General features: G+C 48.6%; 1 protein-coding gene across 1 annotated transcript in view; it reads left to right on the top strand.

Moving 5' to 3' along the window:
- Positions 1-1,255: 1,255 nt before the first annotated feature.
- VIPR1 (vasoactive intestinal peptide receptor 1) overlaps positions 1,256-18,177 on the top strand; it is a 94,236-nt gene continuing 77,314 nt past the window's right edge. Inside the window, exon 1 of the mRNA XM_039549586.1 lies at positions 1,256-1,461. Within this exon, the coding sequence (XP_039405520.1) occupies positions 1,387-1,461 (75 nt within the window). The 5' untranslated portion in view covers positions 1,256-1,386. The remainder of the gene's footprint in view (positions 1,462-18,177) is intronic.

Raw genomic sequence — 18,177 nt, 5'->3', positions numbered from 1 at the left:
TGACCAGCCTGCAATTAGGGAGCTGTCTCCAGGGCCTCCCAAATACGAGGATTTTGTTTTCTTTCCTTGAGGATTTTGTTTTCTTTCTTTGGCAGGTGGTTTATACGACAACAAATCTGTCCATCTGTTGGAGCTTGAAAATCTAGCGGGACTGGGGAGAAAAGAACAGCAAAGAGGGTATTGTTTTTCTTATTTTTACCTTTATCTATAGAGCTTGCTTGGCTTTCTACACTAAAGCAAGCTTAGACCTCGGGTCTCTCTGGAGTTGAAAGGAGCATTGCCCTTAATAGTGAACTAAATGTTGCATGTTGTGCTGGAAAGGGGAAAGATTTTCACATTTTTATTAAAAATGAAGGTCAGCCTGATCTTGAGCTGCTCTTTCAAACTGGGAAATCCAGAAAATCCATGTCGGTGACCTACAGCATGGAGTTGTTCAGCCTTTTTCTGTGGAAGAGGGTAGAGAGAGGGCATAGAGATCACTGAATTGGGTTGGGATTTTTGGTCCATTTAACCACTTCTTACCAAGCAGTTGTTGCAGAGGAAGCCAAATGCCTAAATCAATCATTCCTTTCCTTTCCCAGTAGTGCTGGGTCACATTCCCAAAAGTGGAAAAGGGAGAAATTAAAGAAGGAAGGAGGAAGGAGGAAAGAGGAAAGGAAAGGAGAAAAGGAAAAGGAAGTATAAATAGTGAGAAAGGGGTAAGTAGGGAAAACAGAGAACAAGGGGGAAATGGGGGGGAAAAAAAAGAAAAAAGGGGACAGAAGGGGGGAAAGAAAAAGATGAAAAGGGAAACGAAGTAAAAAAGGGAGAGCAAAGGGGAAAATCGTGAAAATGAAATGTAGGAAATAGGAGAGAAATGGGGAAGAGAGGAGGAAGAGGGGAAAAAGAAGAAATAGATAAAAAGAAAGGAGAGAATGGAAAAAGATAAAGGGGAAAATGAAAAGAGGGGAAGAGGGGAACGAGAAAGGAAATAAAGGAGAAAGGAAGGGTAAAGAAGGGAAAACAGGAGAAAAAAGAGACGGGGGAAAAAAGGGGGAAAGGAAAATGAATAAAGGTCAAAAGAAGCCGAGGAAAAAAGGAAGGGGGAGGAAGGAAATGGTGCAGTACGGGAGAAGGAGGGGGAAGGAGCCGGGGCTCCCGGGCAGCGCTGCTCCCCGCGGGCCCGGCCGTACCTGGGGCGGGCGGGGGCGGTGCCGGGGCCGCCCCGCGCAGGAGGCGGCGGGGGCGGTGCGGGCGCTCGGCGGAGCGGAGCGGGCTTGGAGCTGCTGCCTCCTCCTCCTCCTGCTGCTGCCGCTGCCGTGCCCGCAGCCGCTGGATGCGCCGGGAGCCGAGCGCTGCCCGCGGCTCGGCGCGGCCGGAGCGGCGCGGGGGACGCGCTCGGGGAGGATGCGGGGCTCGGGCAGGATGCGGGGCTCGGTCCTGCGCGTCGCGGTGCCGCTGCTCGGCTGCCTCCTGGCCGCGGTGAGTGACCGCCGGGGACCGCGGGACGCGCTCCGCCTCGGGCAAACTTTGGGCAACTTTGGGAGCGCTGGCGGGTGAAGGCAGGTGGATCTGCTCCTTTCCCTGTCCCGTGATAATCTGGGAAGAAGCGATCGCTTGGTTTGCGTTTTGATTCAGGTGTGCGTTCCCTTCGCGAGTGAGAGGATCCCTTTGAGCTGGAGGAATTCCCTTCGGGATTTTAATCTTTTATTTCGCAACCGGCTCCGGGTTTCGGTGTCATTCACGTTTGCTGGCTTTCGGTTTGCTTTGGTTTCTGTTCAGGAGCTTGATGGGTCCTTGCAATGCTCCCCCCAAACCTGGGTACAACGGGATGAGGTTTCACTCAGCGGCTGGGCAGGGGGCTCTGGGATGGGGTCTCCCTGCAGCTGCCCACGAGAAGTTGGACGAAGCGCTGCTTTGCAACACTGCAGAGCAGGAGCCGGGAGCAGGGGATGTGTCTGGGTGCCGTGTCCCTCCCGGGTGTGATTTCCTCGCGGTCGGGTCCGCGATCGGGGCAGTGCCGCGTCCTCCCCGCCGCGGGTGGCTCGGGGCAGGCTGAGCGAAGGGGCTTTGTGTCTCCTGGCGCTGTGTCAGCCTGTGCACACACACACAGAGTCACACGTGCGAGCAGAGCTGATCCTCCGTGCCCACAGCGCAGGCACAGGGCAGGGCTTCTGCACGCTTATCTGAGCTCCCTGCTCCAGGGGAAGGTGTCCCTGCCCATGGCAGGGGTTGGAACTGGATGATCTTTAAGGTTCCTTCCAACCCAGACCATTCTGGGAGTCTGCGGTTCTCCGGTTTTGCTGAAGCTTTGTTCTTGCAGCTTGTTTCCTTGCAGTGTTTGATTTATAACGAGACTGGGTTTAATTTAGCAGGCTGGGGCTGAGTTTCCCTCTCACTTGTAACCTTGTCCCCCAGCTGTTTTCTCTCTGGAAGGTGAGGCTGCCTCCCCAGCATCCTGTAAGGCTGGGTGAGGTTGCCCACCTGAACTGGGTTGTGCCATCGGTTCTTGGTTGCAAGTCACTTGTGTTTGCTCTGCTGGGCTGGTGACAGTGGCTGTGGTCACAGAATCATCACAGAATTGTAGAACGGTTGGAAAGGACCTTAAATATCATCTGATTCCAAAGCCCTATGGACAGGACAGCTTTCACTAGACCAGTTGCTCAGAGCATCATCCAGCCTGGTCTTAAAGCAAAGTCAGAGCAACCAAGCTGAGCCTCAGAGAGTGGAAGTTAACCCAGATGTGTCACTGCTGTATTCTTCTCCCCTTTCTTCTCTCCTTGTCCCTCAAGAAATGAGACAAATGGATTTAATTGCAATTTTTTTTGCTGTCACCATGAGCCGCCCACCCACCTGCATTGCCAAAGTCTTTCTGTGAGGATGAACAGGTTGGGAAAATGGATTAAAATATTTTTTTTAAATTGCGCAGGCAATCTGTTCTTGGAATTCTACAGAGTTTGCTTTAGGGAAAATCCAAAATAGCCCGTGTGTCCAGGGCTGAAGCAGAGGAAAGGAGAGGGGGACAGCGTTTTCATCAGCTGCTGGAGCTGTTCCAACTCTTGCTTCCACTGAAGCCCGTGGAAAAATTCCCATTTCTTTAAAGATTGTTGGCATGAAGAGTTCCTCTGAGGCCAGATCCTGCAGAGGGTGAGGTCACACAGCTGCCACCCTGCAAAGGGGTGCCAGGATCGGGCCGTGGGTGATGCTCTTGGGTTGCCATCAATAAGCACCAACCCCTAAAATTTTGGGGCAGCACAAGGCACAGACTGGGTGCAATCCTGTGACTGCTTCCTTTCCAAGCCTTTTATTATTCTGTTGTTGTTCATGTTCCTGGGATCTGGATCACGCTGCTGGGTTAAAAAGATTCACATGCTCCTTATCAGCACTGATCTGCAAGGTGACTAATACTGAAGTGGCTCAGTGCTGGAGAAAATCCCTGGTTTGTTTCTCAGCTCAAACCTGGGATTTGGTGCTGATTTTTGAAGCAAAAGTAGCTCTGCAACCATAACCTGGCTCTGGGACCTGTGATGGCTCAGCAGAGTTTGGTTAGTTTGGGTTTCTTTCATATAATTTATTGTGATAGTTTTTACGGGTACGTCCTTGGGAAAAAATTTCTGAACAAGTGGCTGATCAACAAGTTCAGTCCCATAAAACTGTTGCAGCCATGTGGTTTCTAATTGCTGTTATAAACTTTCACCTCTCATCATCCACGCTCTGGAGAAAAGGGAATTGGGCAGATCTCATTTGCTGCAGTTCGTCAGGCCACGCTCACCAAAGTCCTGCCCTCCTGCCAGGGGGCAGCTTTGAAAAGCTGGAAGAGAAGTGTTGAAGTCGGCGCTGGGGACATGGTGTAAATGCACAATAATCCCTTTTAGGTCCTTCTGTGTTGGTTTTAGGGGTGTAATTAAGATAATTTGGCCTGAAGAGCTACAAATTAGACACTTTTTTTTCCCCCAGTGTGTGTCTAGAACATGAGATGCGGATAATTTGAAGCAGTTGGTGGATTCCACGTGCCTTCAGACTACAAGCTCCTTGAATTAGCCAGATCTGCCCAGCTGGTGTAATTTGTGCTTTTCTTCAGAGCTTTGCTCTATTCCAGCCTTGAAGTAGGTTTGTGATGGAAAAGAATAAAAACCCTCAGATCTGATTCTTCGTCAGTATGAGTGCAAATGCTGGAAATGTGATCAGTGTGGAAAATCAGTGAAATCTGAGCTCACAGGACAACTGCTTCAGCTGTGTCTGTACCTCTTTCCTACTGTCATTGATTGAGAAGCTGTGAAGTGAGATAAATATCTTTTAAACCAAACAATCACTGGTTTTGGCCAAAAGACAAGGTACTGGAGTCCTCCAGCCTAGTTCCTGCATCCAGCACAAAGATCCTTCAGTAATAACAACCTGTGTTTAACAAAGGCCTTGCCACAAACCCTCAGTGTAGCACTGGGTGTATGATTTATTCCATTTAAGCTTGTATAAATGCATGACTGATTTTATTCAGGAGAACCAGTTGCCCAACCCTGTGTCTGGGTAGCTCTGAAAGTCTCTCTGCCTCTCTCTAAAGCTGAAAGTTTTCAGAGGACACATAATCAGCAATAATAATATTGTGGAAGCTCTTATTTATGGCATAAAAAGGCAGAGTTTAAAAATAGGGGGGCAAAAACCGTGCTAGGTGGAATATTTAAAGCTGTTTCAAGCTGGTTTTTACTCCAGCTCACCAGCATGTCAGCAGGAGCATTCACACCATCATTATCACATCCTCCCGCAGCCCAAAGGTTTGTCTCCAGCAGGGCAGCTCCGGACAACCAGCCAGGATGGGAATTGTGATGGGCTGTGAGAGCAGACGAGTCCACCAGGGTGTTATTTAAAAAGAGGGATTTTTACCAGACATTCAGCGTCAGGAGGCAGGTGGGACCATGGACAGGGAAAGCCGCCTGGGCTGTGAATTTTGGGTGTGGAAGTGCATTTCACAGCACTTTAGAAACATTCCGGTTCCAAGCCTTCCCTGTTGTGCCAGCAGTGAGAGGTGTGAGAGCCACGGGGCTACTCCACATAGAAACGCAAACTCAGGTGAGCTGCGTTTTGTGCTGGGTCTGTCCTGCGGTGCCTCGTGAGGCTGACAAAACGTTTTGTTGTCGTTCTCAGCGTTTCACAGTGACTTTGCTGAGGGGTTTTTGATCTCCTCACATTTGGCTTTCCAGGGAGGGATCAGGGCGGTCGGGGGATGCTCTGCACGTTTGGCAGATGAGCAACTGGAGCGTGAGTGAGTGGTGGGACTGTGTCAGGAGAGAGGTGTTTCAGCTCCCCAGAGGCACTGGCTGCGAGGCTGCCTCGGAAATGGCAAACATGCAGAGTTTATATTTATTTTCAGGGGGGGAAAAGAAAAAAAAATAGAGCACTTTTTGCCTTTACCAGATGGTCTCCAGCAGAAACAACTGGAGAGACCGGTGACTTGTCAGAATCAATCTTCCACATGGTATGTTGATAGTCTGGGAGGACTGGGAATTTTCTGGTGTTTTTGTCTACATTCTAGCCCAAATTTCTGTTGGAACAGAGGGAAGAGGGACAGGAGGGAGATCTCCCTGTTCAGCAACGAGTGTCCCATTTATTGGCAGCCTGGGGAAGGGCACCAGACGCTGTGGAGATCAATGAGACCCGAGATTTTATGACCTTTTTTAAAGTCAGACCTGAGTGCACTTGGAGGATGTTTGTCACGCCCTGCGTTGCTCAAATTCGGGAAAGGGGTCAGATTATCTGTGCAGGATAAAAACCGTAAGTCAGGTTTTGTGGGCAGCAGGACTCAGCTGGGTTTTAGGAACGCAGGAGATCACGCCCTGTCCTCAGACCAGGTCAGCACCAGCGTGGCAGTGTCACTTCACTGCTCAGATGGGGTCCCTGCTGCATCACTCTGCCTCAGGGGACATGGATATGTGGTTTTCCAGTGCCTGGGAAAGGCTGTGGGATTAAATAATCCCTGTTCTCATCAAGTTCCCCTCTTCTGTGTTGGAAAGAAGAGGAAAGTCCTTTGCAAGAAAATCTAGGAAATTCAGCCAAGAAAAAATCCCAAGTCAGGGGCCAAAACCATGGACAAAATGGGCTGGAGATGACTGGAGAGCTCAGAGCAGGGGGGGCTGGAGTTCTGACCCAGCAGGATGGACAGACACACAGCCTTGCCTGTGCCGTGGCACGGATTTGTCCTCCTGTCCTGTTTCCCTCTGGGAGTGCTGAGTGCAGCTATTCCACTGCTCCCTCCCTTCCAAGCTCCCAGACGTTTTCCAGAAGTCACAAGCTCCCACAGCTTCAGCTGGGTGGGACCTGAGCCAAGAGGGGAGGTGCTTTTGCCTTCAAAAATGAGATCTCACAGGGCTGCAGTGGAAGACAACCCAAAGCTTTATGGTTAGGGTATGAGAGGACCGGGCATGTGATGCCAACCCACAGACTGGCATCCACCCAGAGCTCCCTCAGCTCCTGCCATGGCAGGGAGGTCCTCTGCACGGCTGGAGAAGGCTGTTCACCAGCTGAGCAGCCTTTCTTGTCACCATCCCTTTTGGAGCAGCCCACAGCACGCTTGGCCTCGGTGCCTGAGCACCAGGGGATTCTCGGGGATGATTCACCTCTCTGGGCACAGCCTTCAGCTTTCCCGGGATGCGGGGAGAGTTCGTTCATTAGCGCTCAGGAAGTGCCTGCGGGAAGATTTTGAGGAGGAGGGTTTGGAGGGGAGGATGAGCCCCCCGGAGCCATCGGATGTTCCCCGCGTCGTTATAAAACCCATTTATTTGTTAAAAGGGGCAACACCAGGCTGACTTCCAGTTACTAATAGCGGTGCTACTTCAGCACTGCTAGAAAACCTTAAATCTTCCGGACACGTAAAAAAAAGGCGCAAACTTTCCTTCTCATGAGGGTGTGGTTAATACAGCTCTAATATTTTCCAGCCCAAAACGTCAGCTTTATCAGGAGAACCCCCTTGGCTGCAGCTTTGCCACAAATCACTTCGAACCAGCTCAGCCTCAGGCATAAACCCTAACGAGGGAAGAGTTATAATAGCCAAGCACTCATGTTTAATAATTGCCAATCTGCACAAACCTAAATAACCCCCGTGAACGAGGCCTGACCCGCTGGAAGCAAGCAGGTGAGGTGAAGAGGAGGGAGCAGATGTGAGATTTCCTTGCTCTTCCAGCCCTTGCCTCTGCAATTTTTTGCCCCCGGCGCTGTGGGTGCCAGGCAGACGCGGTGCCCTGAGGTCAGTGCAGCCCTTGTTGGAGGCTGGAGTGGGTGACATCAGCCCTCAGCTGGGTAATTTCGAGCTGGTTGGCTTGAGAAGTGAATTTAGGGACGTTTTTGTGCGCGGGGATGTGCGCTGTGAGCTGCTTAAGGCTGCAGAGCTCGCATTAGTGCTGCTTTCCTGGCACTTTACTGGGGCAGATCTTATCTCCAGCACTGACTGTTATAGATGTAGGATTTTATAGAGAGTATCCAGGATGTAAAGGCTTGTCCCTGTACAGGAATTTTAGAGACCCTGATGTATTTTAAATTAACACTTTTTCAGTCAGCTACAACAGTGGATATTACCAGCCTTAAACTCCTCCTTTGGTCACATTAGGTGGATTTTTCCCCCCCAGGGCAGTCCCTACCTCTCCGTTTCACTGTTTGCATTGCTGGGAGGTGGAGATTTACACTTCTGTAAATCCGCTTGGCATTTAAATTCCAGTGTTAGCACGGAATTGTGATTATTTTCTAATTCAGAGCCAAACTGGGATTATTTTCTGATACATTTCACAAATGAGCTGGACAAACAGGGTGGATGATGTGGTTTTGATAAACTCTGCTGGCTGGCGTGGCTTGGCTCCATTGATTTGCATCAATTTAAAGTGGAGAAGAGGCCAAAGGAATTGAATGCAGAGATCCCAACTCTTGTTTCCTGAGTGACCACCCCCATGGTCCTGTTCTTTTTTTATCAGGGGTGTTCCTACTCCTGTATGAGCTCCACAGCTTTTTTTTCATCCTCATCCCTGTCATCCCCTCAAGACAGATGGCGATAAAAACCCCTATTTAAATATAATTCTTGTCTGGATGGCAAAATATCAATACTTAGTGTCTCCTTTTCAAAGCTGAAATCTATTGTGTGTCTTTTGAAAAGACGTTTCTTTGAGGCTCCAGCCTGGATTCTGTGTTTAACAGATGTTTCAATTAGTACCTGGTGATCTGGAACATCCCAACCAACATCTGAGCAGCGTCTCCAGGGTCCCCACAAATGTCACTGTCTGCCACAGGTGCTCAGCCTGGGAGCTCCTTGTATGTGGGATTCTCCTGGCAGATCAGGACACCCCGGTTTTGGCATTTCTCTCTGGGTGTCTGAGTGACCAGTTGGTCTGAGTTCCCGTGGGGTCAGCAGTGAAGGCAGGGTCAGTGCTGCTGACCACTCAGGCCACTGGAGGGGTAGGAAAATATCCCCACATGATCCCTTTGCAGAGAGTGAAGGCCCTGCAGGTGCTCTGCGGCAGAGGTGCTGGAAGGAGATGATCTTTAAGGTCCCTCTGAACCCAAACCATTGTAGGATTCTGGGACTCTGTGACTGTGGACACCAACAGCAAAGTTCCCTCATTCTGCACCTTCCTGAGCCCTCACAGATACAGTGATGCTTCAGTCCTTAGGCAGACACCTCTCTTTAGAGACCTCAAGCCTCAAACTGGTTTCTTGTGTAGTGTAAGAGTGAAATAAAATGAAGGAAATTTGCCACCTGCTGAGCTTTTCCCTGCAGCCTGCTTTATTCCTTACCCAAAGCAGGTTCTGTTTCATCACTCCCAAGTGGCAGCTCAGACTTTGAGGAACACATCCCCTTGCCAGGCAGGAAGGAAACGAAATCAAATTACAAGTACTGGTTGTGATGACCACCAGCCCCCCCCCCCAAAAAAAAAAATCCATAAAAACTCTGCACATTTGCACCAAAACGAAAAGCAGCCCCAAAGCCGACCCTCAGCAATTTTGTGCACTCAGCTTGGAAACGGCCAGGATCCAAATCCTTCTGGGAATTAGACCTCTGCCACCTTTATTTTGCCATCGCCACATCCACAGCTCATTTTAAATTAATGTGGTGATTATTTTTATAATTTCTTCCCCATCCATTTGTCAGGGGAGAGGGGAACTCGTTCGTCCCGTTCATGGATACGCAGGGCATGTTTACTTGCTTTCCTAAATTATTTTTTTTTACTTTTTAATCACCTTTCAGAGCCCTCAGGAGTTTCCTGAGTGGAGATTAAACCTGTGCCTGGTTTAAAGTGGCTAAAGCCACTTCATCCTCCTCACCCTCAGTGGCTGGGCCCAGTCCTGAGCTGTACCTGGTGTTTCTTGGCTGCTTTTTTCCCATGTAATTTGGGAAAATTCAGCAATGATGTGGCTGCTTTGCTCCCCTTGCTGAGCCCTGCCGTGTGCTGGGAGCTCCATGGAGGGGTGGCTGAGCTTTCCTGAGAATTCATGGGGTTTTCCTGTTGCCCCAGGGTCATTCCAAAATAAGATAAAAGTGCAAAAGAGCCAACACTGAGTCAAGCCCCTTGTTTCCTTCCATGTCTGCATCCATCCATATTTGGCTGTTTTCCACTTCCATCCTGGTTCTTGAGAATATTTAGGCTTTTCCAGCCCGTTTTCACAATAGGAACAGGTTGTCTTTTTGCTTGACATCCTCAGAAGCAGAGAAAAACGCTGCTGCTGAGACAGTTCCCAGCTTTCCAAGGCACCAAGAGTAGGCCAACCACTACGTGAGGAATTCCTGATGTGCTCAAGTGTCGACTGCAAGGCTGAGTGCATTTTTTTGGGGGGAATATGACATTAAACATGGCTGCAGAGCCATGTGGGTCTCAGCCACGCACTCAATTCCAGTGATTCCTCTCAAGGAAATTTTCCACCCTTTTTGCTCTTCTCTACTCCCTGACTCTCCTTGTACAGTTTGGGTTTTTTTCACAGAGTTTCCCTGTGCAAAGCTTTTTTTCCACCTGCCGGAGGTGATGCTTTGTGGTTGGGGCGCAGGAATTGTTGTCCAGTTTCCATTTTCAGCAGCATCTCCAGCAAAATTAAACTTTGTTCCTCCTTGCCCCTCTCTCTCCTCCCTTTCCTGGGAATTCACACAGCACACGATGTATCAAAGGCTTATCTTTAGGCTGTTTGTGTACCATGCAGATGAGGAAAGGTTTTATCGAGAGAAATAAAGCTTATATCAGAAGGACCGAAATATATATTTACATATATATAGATATATATATATATTTATGCTTATAAAAATGTGTGCTTTCAGATATAGCAATACTTCCTGAGGGATAAAAGAGCTAAAAAAGCTGGGTAGCCTTTGCTGTGGATTTAACCGGAAAATGTTTGGGATAACATGAAATCAAAGAGTGCTGGTTGTGGAGAGTGTCCTGTGGCAAAACCATCGCTCCCATCCTTCCATGCCACAGACCCACAGTGTGTCTGCAGCAGCCGAGCTCCCAAATTAACATTCATGGCTCTTCTGGGCATTAAGCCCCTCCAACTCCGTGGAGACGTGGATTTTTATGCCATGCCACTGTTTCCTTCCCATCTGCTCGCTCCGTGCTGCTGCAGAGGTGATAACTCTTCACATCCCCGCAGCCCCACGAGGGGCTGATGGTCCCACCAGCTCCTCCCTGCCTGAGTGATTTATTCTCTCTGCAGGTGCTAATTGCTCTTTTTTTCTTTTTATTTCTGTAATTAACGAACTTGACAGAACTCAGAACAGTTTTTTCAGACCCATGAAATGCGAAGCTGGAAGTGTCCTCGCTGTGTTCCAGGGGTAAAGAGCTTTAAAAGCTTTTTTTCTGCCTCTAGCTGTGCTAGTCAGCCTAATAAAAAAATACCGTGTCTCATATATCAGCAGTCAATCACGGCTCTAAGGGCACTCAATAAAACTCTGGTTCGAGATGTTGCTTTTACAGATCTATCCACCTTGATCCCTCCTTTTGGAGATGGTTCATTGGTGTCTGCCAGTGGCTGAAGGTGCTCTGGAAGTGTGTGATCTACGTTATTTAAAGAATTAAATTTACACACCGTGAGGAAGGGACTCCTGATGTTGGTGTGCATATTTGTGCCTTCCACCACGGCTGCTGTTTTCGTTTGGATCTTACAAACTTGGGGATTTAAGGCAGGAACAACTTTTCTGTCTCCTTGAGGTGTCTGCCAACACAGGGCTCCTATTGTCACCATACAGTTATTTACCTTCCTTTTCTTAAAATCCACCTCTTTGCTATGCTGGTTTCACTGGAAAGCTGTTCCCAGAGCCAGACACCTCTGGTGGTTAAACTCTCTTAGCCAAGCCCTGATGGTTTTGTAGACAGAAAAGGAAATTAGGAGTTGGAGCTCGCTGCCTTGGGTCTACTTGACCTGAGCCTCAGGAATGCCTTAAGGGACCAAGAAAATATCTGGAAATATTTTTAAAGCCAGCTATAAAGCTGATACTTTGGTTGTCTGTGCAAATTTGTTTGCTGTGTGTTGTTGTTACAGGGAGGTAAAACAAAGGCAGGATTTATTGAGGGGACATCTTCCAAAAACATTAAATTCAGTTGTGGAAGAAGAGGAAAGTAAAGGGCTGAGGAAAGGCTGTGTTTTTCTGAAGGGAAGACCCCTCATGCCCTCAACAGCACTGTCCATACTCTTAGGAAAGAGAGATGGCAAGGGAAAAGAATCCATGGGACTTCTGCAGGCTGTGGTGGAGAGCTCAGGCTCTGGCCAGGACCTGTGATCCCAGCACGGGATTGCCTGGGGATATGGGGATGAGGAACAGGATGGAGGCTGTGGTGAACCATGGGCAAGAGCCCTGAACTCCAGCAGCAGAGGGGTTGGGAAGCACAGCCTTTGGGGACATCCACTGCAGAATGACCACAAATCTGAGCTGAATCCCTCGTGTGGGATGTCCCCTGGCTCTGCTGATCCCACTTGGATCACTGCTGTTCAGAATCCTCCCAGAGCTGTGGCACTCCCAGGGACATTCCCTGTGCTGGGAATGCTGAGGAGCCCAGGTGCACTTCTCTCTCCCCCGTACTGCCTTTTTCCAGTGGAGATCTTTTCTCTGCAAATTGCTGTAATCGTGTATCCCCCTCCTGTTGCTCTCTGCTGCAGATCTGACAGGATTTGTTACTGCACAATGAAGCCATCATCATCATCATCATCATCATCATCCTCCTCCTCATCAAACAGCAACTGTGGCTTTGATTCCTGCTTTCTCCCCCACTATGGCACTGCTGAGGAGTCAAGTCTCCCTTTCCAGAAGGGGAGTTAAAATGCTTGGCAGCTTGATGCCCATCTCCTTTATAAAGATTTCTTGTGTGTGCCAGTTCACCACTCAAACTTCCTGGGCTGTCAGCTCTGAAAACAAGTATTAAATATATATTGCAGCCCTGGGAGGAGAGCCCAAGCAGTCAGAGAGCAATGGACCTAAAAATAAATGCTGATTTCCCTTGCAGAGTAGCCTGGGGAAAAGTGCAGGCAAGGAACAGCATCCACTGGGGCAACCAGCAGGAGGAGGAGATGAACCAAAAAATTCAGCTACAGATGGAGAGTTCAGGATAAAGCTTGGAAGCTCAGCTCACTTCCAGACTCTGAAAATGAACTTTCTGCTGGGGGTGGTCTTGTGGCTGAATGCATAAAACCCAACCTGGAAATGTTTAAACTTAATTTTGCCTTGTTTCTTTTCACTTTTTTTCTAAAGATCTTGTAATTAGTATTTGGCTAGATTAGCATTGCTAGTTTATGTCATGGGGCTGATGTGGTTACCCCCTACACACGTGGAGTCGTGATAACATCAGGGAATGGAAACATCTTTTTCTTAAAGGAAGTGTTAGGAAAAATTTCTTCTCTGAAGGTGTTGTCAAGCTTTGGAACAGGCTGCTCAGGAAAGTGGTGGAATCACCCTCCCTGAATGTGTTCAAAAAATGTGTAAATGTGGTGCTTGGGGACATGGTTTAGTGGTGGATGTGGCAGTGTTGAGTTTATGATTGGACTGGATGATCTCAGAGGTCTTTCCCAACTTTAAGGATTTTATGATTCTGAAATAAAGGGCCAGGACTGGTGCAGGAGTGTTGTACACTGGATGGGATTGGATTTAGCTGGGTGTGGGAAGGTTTGTAGCAGTGAGGGAGGGAAATGTGATCCTGTTCCCAGTGCTGTGCTCACCCTCCTGCTTTTCTGCCAGGAAAAGCTGCCTAAGGCAGAACCACCTTTAGCAGGAGCAAGATGTTAGTGCAGTTATGGATCTACCCAGCAGTGCAGGAATGGGAGCTGTGTAGGGCTTGGACCCATATCTGTGTTTGACTTCCAACCAGGTGAGAGCAGGAGGTGGGAACAGGCCATCCCATAGAGAGGAACATTTCTTCTGGTTTAGAAATTAAAATCCAGTGTGGAAATCCAGTGTGGTTTGTTGAGGGATGGGCAGGATCTCTCAAGGGGTTTGTGTGGTTATCACAGAGCCATGGGAGGGCTTGGGTTGGAAGAGACCTTAAAACCATCTTGTTCCAACCCCTGCCATGGGCAGGGACACCTTCTGCTGTCCCAGGCTGCTCCAAGCCCCATCCAGCCTGGCCTGGGACACTTCCAGGGATCCAGGGGCAGCCACAGCTGCTCTGGGCAGCCTGTGCCAGTGTTTCACCGTTCTCACAGTGGAGAATTTCTTCCGGACATCTAAAAAATCTCTCCTCTTAGTTTAGAACCATTCCCCCTTGTCCTGTCTTTATCTGTCCATTGCTCTCCCTCCTCCTTAAACACTGAGAGTCTGCAATGGGGAGTCCCTGGAGTCCAGTCCCTCCAGTGCTGTGGATTTTCCAGATCCCTGGTGGAAAGGTCCCACTGATGATTCATCTTTCATCAATCTTCCTCTTGGTTCTTTATTTTGGAGTTTGTGTGAGTGTGTGTGGACACGTTGGGGATGTGTCTGTGTGGCAGAAGCTCAAAGCCACGTGGAGAGCTTTGCTGAACACGTGACAGGGCTCACTGCCCTCTGCCAACGTCACACCTTGAGGTGTTGAGGGATCCATCCACAGTGGCTTCAGGCCTTCCTGTGCCAGCCAAGTGTCCTGGGGATCATGGCCATGAAGGGAAAGGAGCGTTTTGTTAGGGAGAAGAGCCAGGGAATGGTTTCCATCAGGATGGCACTGGCCGTGTGCTCAGTGCTCACACAGGGGTTGGGTGACAGACCCAGCACGGTGTTTCACCCAGCAGATGTGATCTGTGTCCTGTAAGAAAATTGGGAGGGAGAGGAGAATTAATATTTTTGATTGTCCTCATACCAGCAATAGGGATTCCCACCCAGGCTCTTCACACTGTGCTAAAATAACAATAGCAAAATTAAAAGTTGTGCTTCCCACCAGGAAAGATGCAGTGACCACCTCCAGCCCCACGGGCACAGGAACATGAGCTGCTTACAAGGGGCGAGAGGGAGAGAAATCTAAAATTGGGTTTGTACCCCGACAGTGAGGTCTGCAGTGGGGACACCATCAAACATCTCCAGAGCTCACCAGTGAGCTGTCCTCTGAGGCTGGGGTGTGTGGGTACTGGGAAATGAGATCTAATTGATCTGAAGGCCAAGATATAAAGGTTGCTGACTGGTCTCTTCACATTAGATCTTGCTGACTCCTTGCCTTCCAAATGTATTTTCCCTAGCAAAAAACCTGACCTTTCCCTTGAGGAATATCCTCAGCAAGGTGGGTTATTTTGTAAAGCTGAGAAGGGGTGAAGGGATTTATTTATCCCCGGGGATTTTCATTCTTGGTTGATAGGGAAGAGAAAACAGAGTAGCTTTCCCCCTTTTCTTCCCATCAAGGAGCTAGAAATGTTCAAAAGTCCTGAGTTATTTTTCTTAACAGAAGGGTGAATAAAGAAAAAAAAAATCTTTGGTTTTAAACTTCCTTTGCAGGCCAGAAAATGGCCAGAATGTGCCATGTCTTTAATTGATGGCAGAGCCGTTTCTGGGAAGGAGGGAAATGCCACTTTCCTGATTCACGGGCTGTCAGTCTGACCCACTGAGAGAAGGGATCATGACCTGTGCCACAGATCAGACAGTGGAAGAGTTTCACTTTTGGAAGTTGTTCTATCACAACTATCAGTTTCAATCATATTCTTGGAGTCTGAGGTTCTCTAACTCCCTTCACCAGTGGCAGATTAGAAATATAATATTGGACTAAGTCTGGAGTTTAAAAGTATTTAAGAATCTAAGAGGTTCTGGCCACTGATACCAAGTGTCTCCTGGGGGGTTTGTCAGTGGGTTATGGTGGCATTTCAGTGGTGTGATGGAAAGCAGCACTCCTGGGTGGCAGGAGAGAGAGGGAAGGAGGAGAGCAAGGGAAAAGCTGCTTTTTCTTCATTATGTGGGAGACACATGGAGATCAACACGTGTGTTTTTGGGTTTGACTGGGAGGTGGTTATTTCAGCCTAAATATGCACCTTGCGGCTGAAATAGTTTTACTGGAGCTAAAAATCATGTCTTTCCCGATGGAAGTAGCATCTGGTCTCCTTTCTGTCTGTAAGGAAAGTGCTGCTGAGTTCTTGTGGCAGTGCTATTCCTCCGGGAATTTCCAAAGGATCACTGCAAACAGCACAAGTTCGAGACCTCAGCTCCAGCATCTGCCTCAGCATCCCTTCCCCTTGCAGGAGCTGGCGCTGGACACAGGGAGAAAAAAGCCCTCAGGAATTCGGTCACATATTCATTGGGCCCTCGGAATTTAACTCATGGCTGTGCTTGGGAAAATCCTGCCCTGCAGCCACCACACTCCCCAGGATAAATCAGCTTAGCTCGGCTGATGTGAGCCACGGAGGGTCCCACTGTGGGATTAATGCTCCTGAAAGTTGAGGCTGAGACCCACATGAGGCACAGGCTGCACAACCCAGTGACCCCAGGGATGTGGGGTGTTCCTCCGGGAACACCTTGACGGGGGTGTTACCTTGTCCATATCCTGAGCTGGGGATTTTGTGGTGCCCATCTGGCAAAGGAAGAGGGCTCTGGCAGCAAGGGTGGGTGATGGTGCTTGGGAAGAAAGGGTTCCTTAACCATTGGAGTGGGGTGAATCTGCCAGGAATGGGCTTAGCCTTTGGCCTCAGGGCCCTTCCAGGACAGAGGGAAACGTTTCCATTGTCTACAAATATGAGTAACAACACAGCCAAGGAGATTAAATTAAATTTATGGAGTTTTTGCTTAGGAAATTCTCAGGATTCAGCAAATTGAACTCCAGCAGATTCAGGGAATGATCTTTTCTCTGTACTTGTATAGAGACTCTGTGTGTCCTACATGACTTTTTCTGAGCTATAAATGGGGTGAGGAGAGCTTAGATGGGGCAGTCTCCAAAGAGGTACCCAGGGTTTAGCACAGGGAGTTTGGGGCACAGCCTGGCTTGGGGAATGGGGAACGGGATGCCAGAGACTGCCACGTTCCCTCTGTAATCAGTTAAGTGCTCTCACTCTGATAAGCAAAGTATGATTTTAATTAAAAAGCCATTCCAGCTGGATTTAGTTCTTACGCCATTGAAGAGGCAAATTGCTTTGTGTATGAGGAGAAAAAAAGTGTGATTGTCTTCTTGTTCCAAAGAGTTTTAATCCACAGTGGCTTGGGTCCCAGGTCAGGGATAATTTCCCTGCTTCTCGGAAGAAATGTGATTTTTTTTCTCTCCCATCTTTAGGCTATCCCTGCTCTGACTCCACGTGTTAAGGAGTTCTTTGTGCCATCCCAGGGGGATGCTGTGCTCTGGGGAGCCAACCTTGATTTTTTTTGCTTTTAAATGAGGGCTTTTCAGAGAAGATCTGCACATTTTGATGTGCTCTGATGCTGAGGAAAGCACTTCCCTCTGTTTCCTATCCTGCATTTAATTTAGTGGAGCAAAGCCTGCAGCTGGTGCTGGGCTAAATCTGGGGGTTTTCTGACCATTCTTAGTAGAAAACGTGTGCTCACCTAGGAGAAAATGAAGACGTTATTTTGCCCTTTATATTGCTCAGGTTTAGCTGTGGCATGAGATGCTGCTGTCAAATACCTCCAGTAACAACTGCCTGATATCAACTCGAGTCACCGAGGAAACGAATGACACAAATCTCCCCCAAAGGCTGATATATGAAAAAGAGCAGAAATACAGCAAGATGATGGCTATAAACTCCATCCAGAACCTTCAAAGGTCTCTCATATTTAATTTTTAAAAAATTTTAATTCACTTTTATTCCATTTATTCACCCACAAGAACATTTCCAGGCTGTATAATCACAGTTATGGTCTGGAGTGTTGCTGCAAATCGGTGGGGTAGGATCACCAAGTCTGATTTTCCTCAAGCTCTTGGCCAGGCTCAGCTCTGGCCGTGCTGGGAGCCGTGGATGGATGGCTCCATGACTGGGTTGGGAACGCTGTGGAAGGAGGAAGTTCCTTGCCTGCCTGCAGCCCTGTGAGCATGGAAAGCACATCCATTACCAGTGACAGTAAGCACAGCTGTAATTACACCAATAACAGGCTTTACATCAGCATACACGCCTCGTAAAAAGGTACTAATGATTTTAGGCTTTTGATTTTAGGCTTTGTTGCTTCTCTTTTCTCACCCTGTGCCGCTGCTGCTGTGCCTTCTGTGTGATTCTTCGAGCCTGGGAATTTAGGAATGAAATTAAGAGGCAAAGCTGCATTTGCACACTTGGAGAAGCCACTTTCTCCCAGAAATACTCACAGCCTGATAAACCTATGAAGGGTGCACAAGGCACAGCCGGATCCTGGTGCCAGTTTGGCTGTGATTTAAAAGTGCCACAAATTCTCATCCACAAAAACTGGTCCTCAATAACGTGTGCCGGGCTGGGAATGGGATGTTCTGGGCAGGAAGCAACCCCTGGAGGCAGGAAACCCATTTAAGGGAAGTTAATGGCAGGAAGCAGATGATGGTGAACACTATGTTCACCTCAGTGGGCAAAGCACAGGCTGTGGAACAGAAAATCCTCATTTTTCACTGGGCTGGCTGGTGGGCTGTGGAGCTGGGGAGAATTTCTGGGGGACTCCTGATCTCAAACAGGATTTTTCTGTTGGCAATAGCCTGAATTTCTTGTCTGGAAGATCTTCCCTTGCTGGAGCAACCTCTGCCATGGTAGTGTGAGCTTGTGCCCCTGAGAGGCATTTTCAGCCCTGAGGATCCTCAGGGAAAACGTTGAACTCTTCCAGAAGAGTAAAACAACTGAGCTGTGAAATCCCAGCCCCAA

Source organism: Corvus cornix, chromosome 2 (assembly GCF_000738735.6).
Source record: "Corvus cornix cornix isolate S_Up_H32 chromosome 2, ASM73873v5, whole genome shotgun sequence".
Classification (NCBI taxonomy): Eukaryota; Metazoa; Chordata; class Aves; order Passeriformes; family Corvidae; genus Corvus; species Corvus cornix.
The sequence above is the reverse complement of the archived record's forward strand: the minus strand, read 5'-3'. Positions and strand labels throughout refer to the sequence as shown.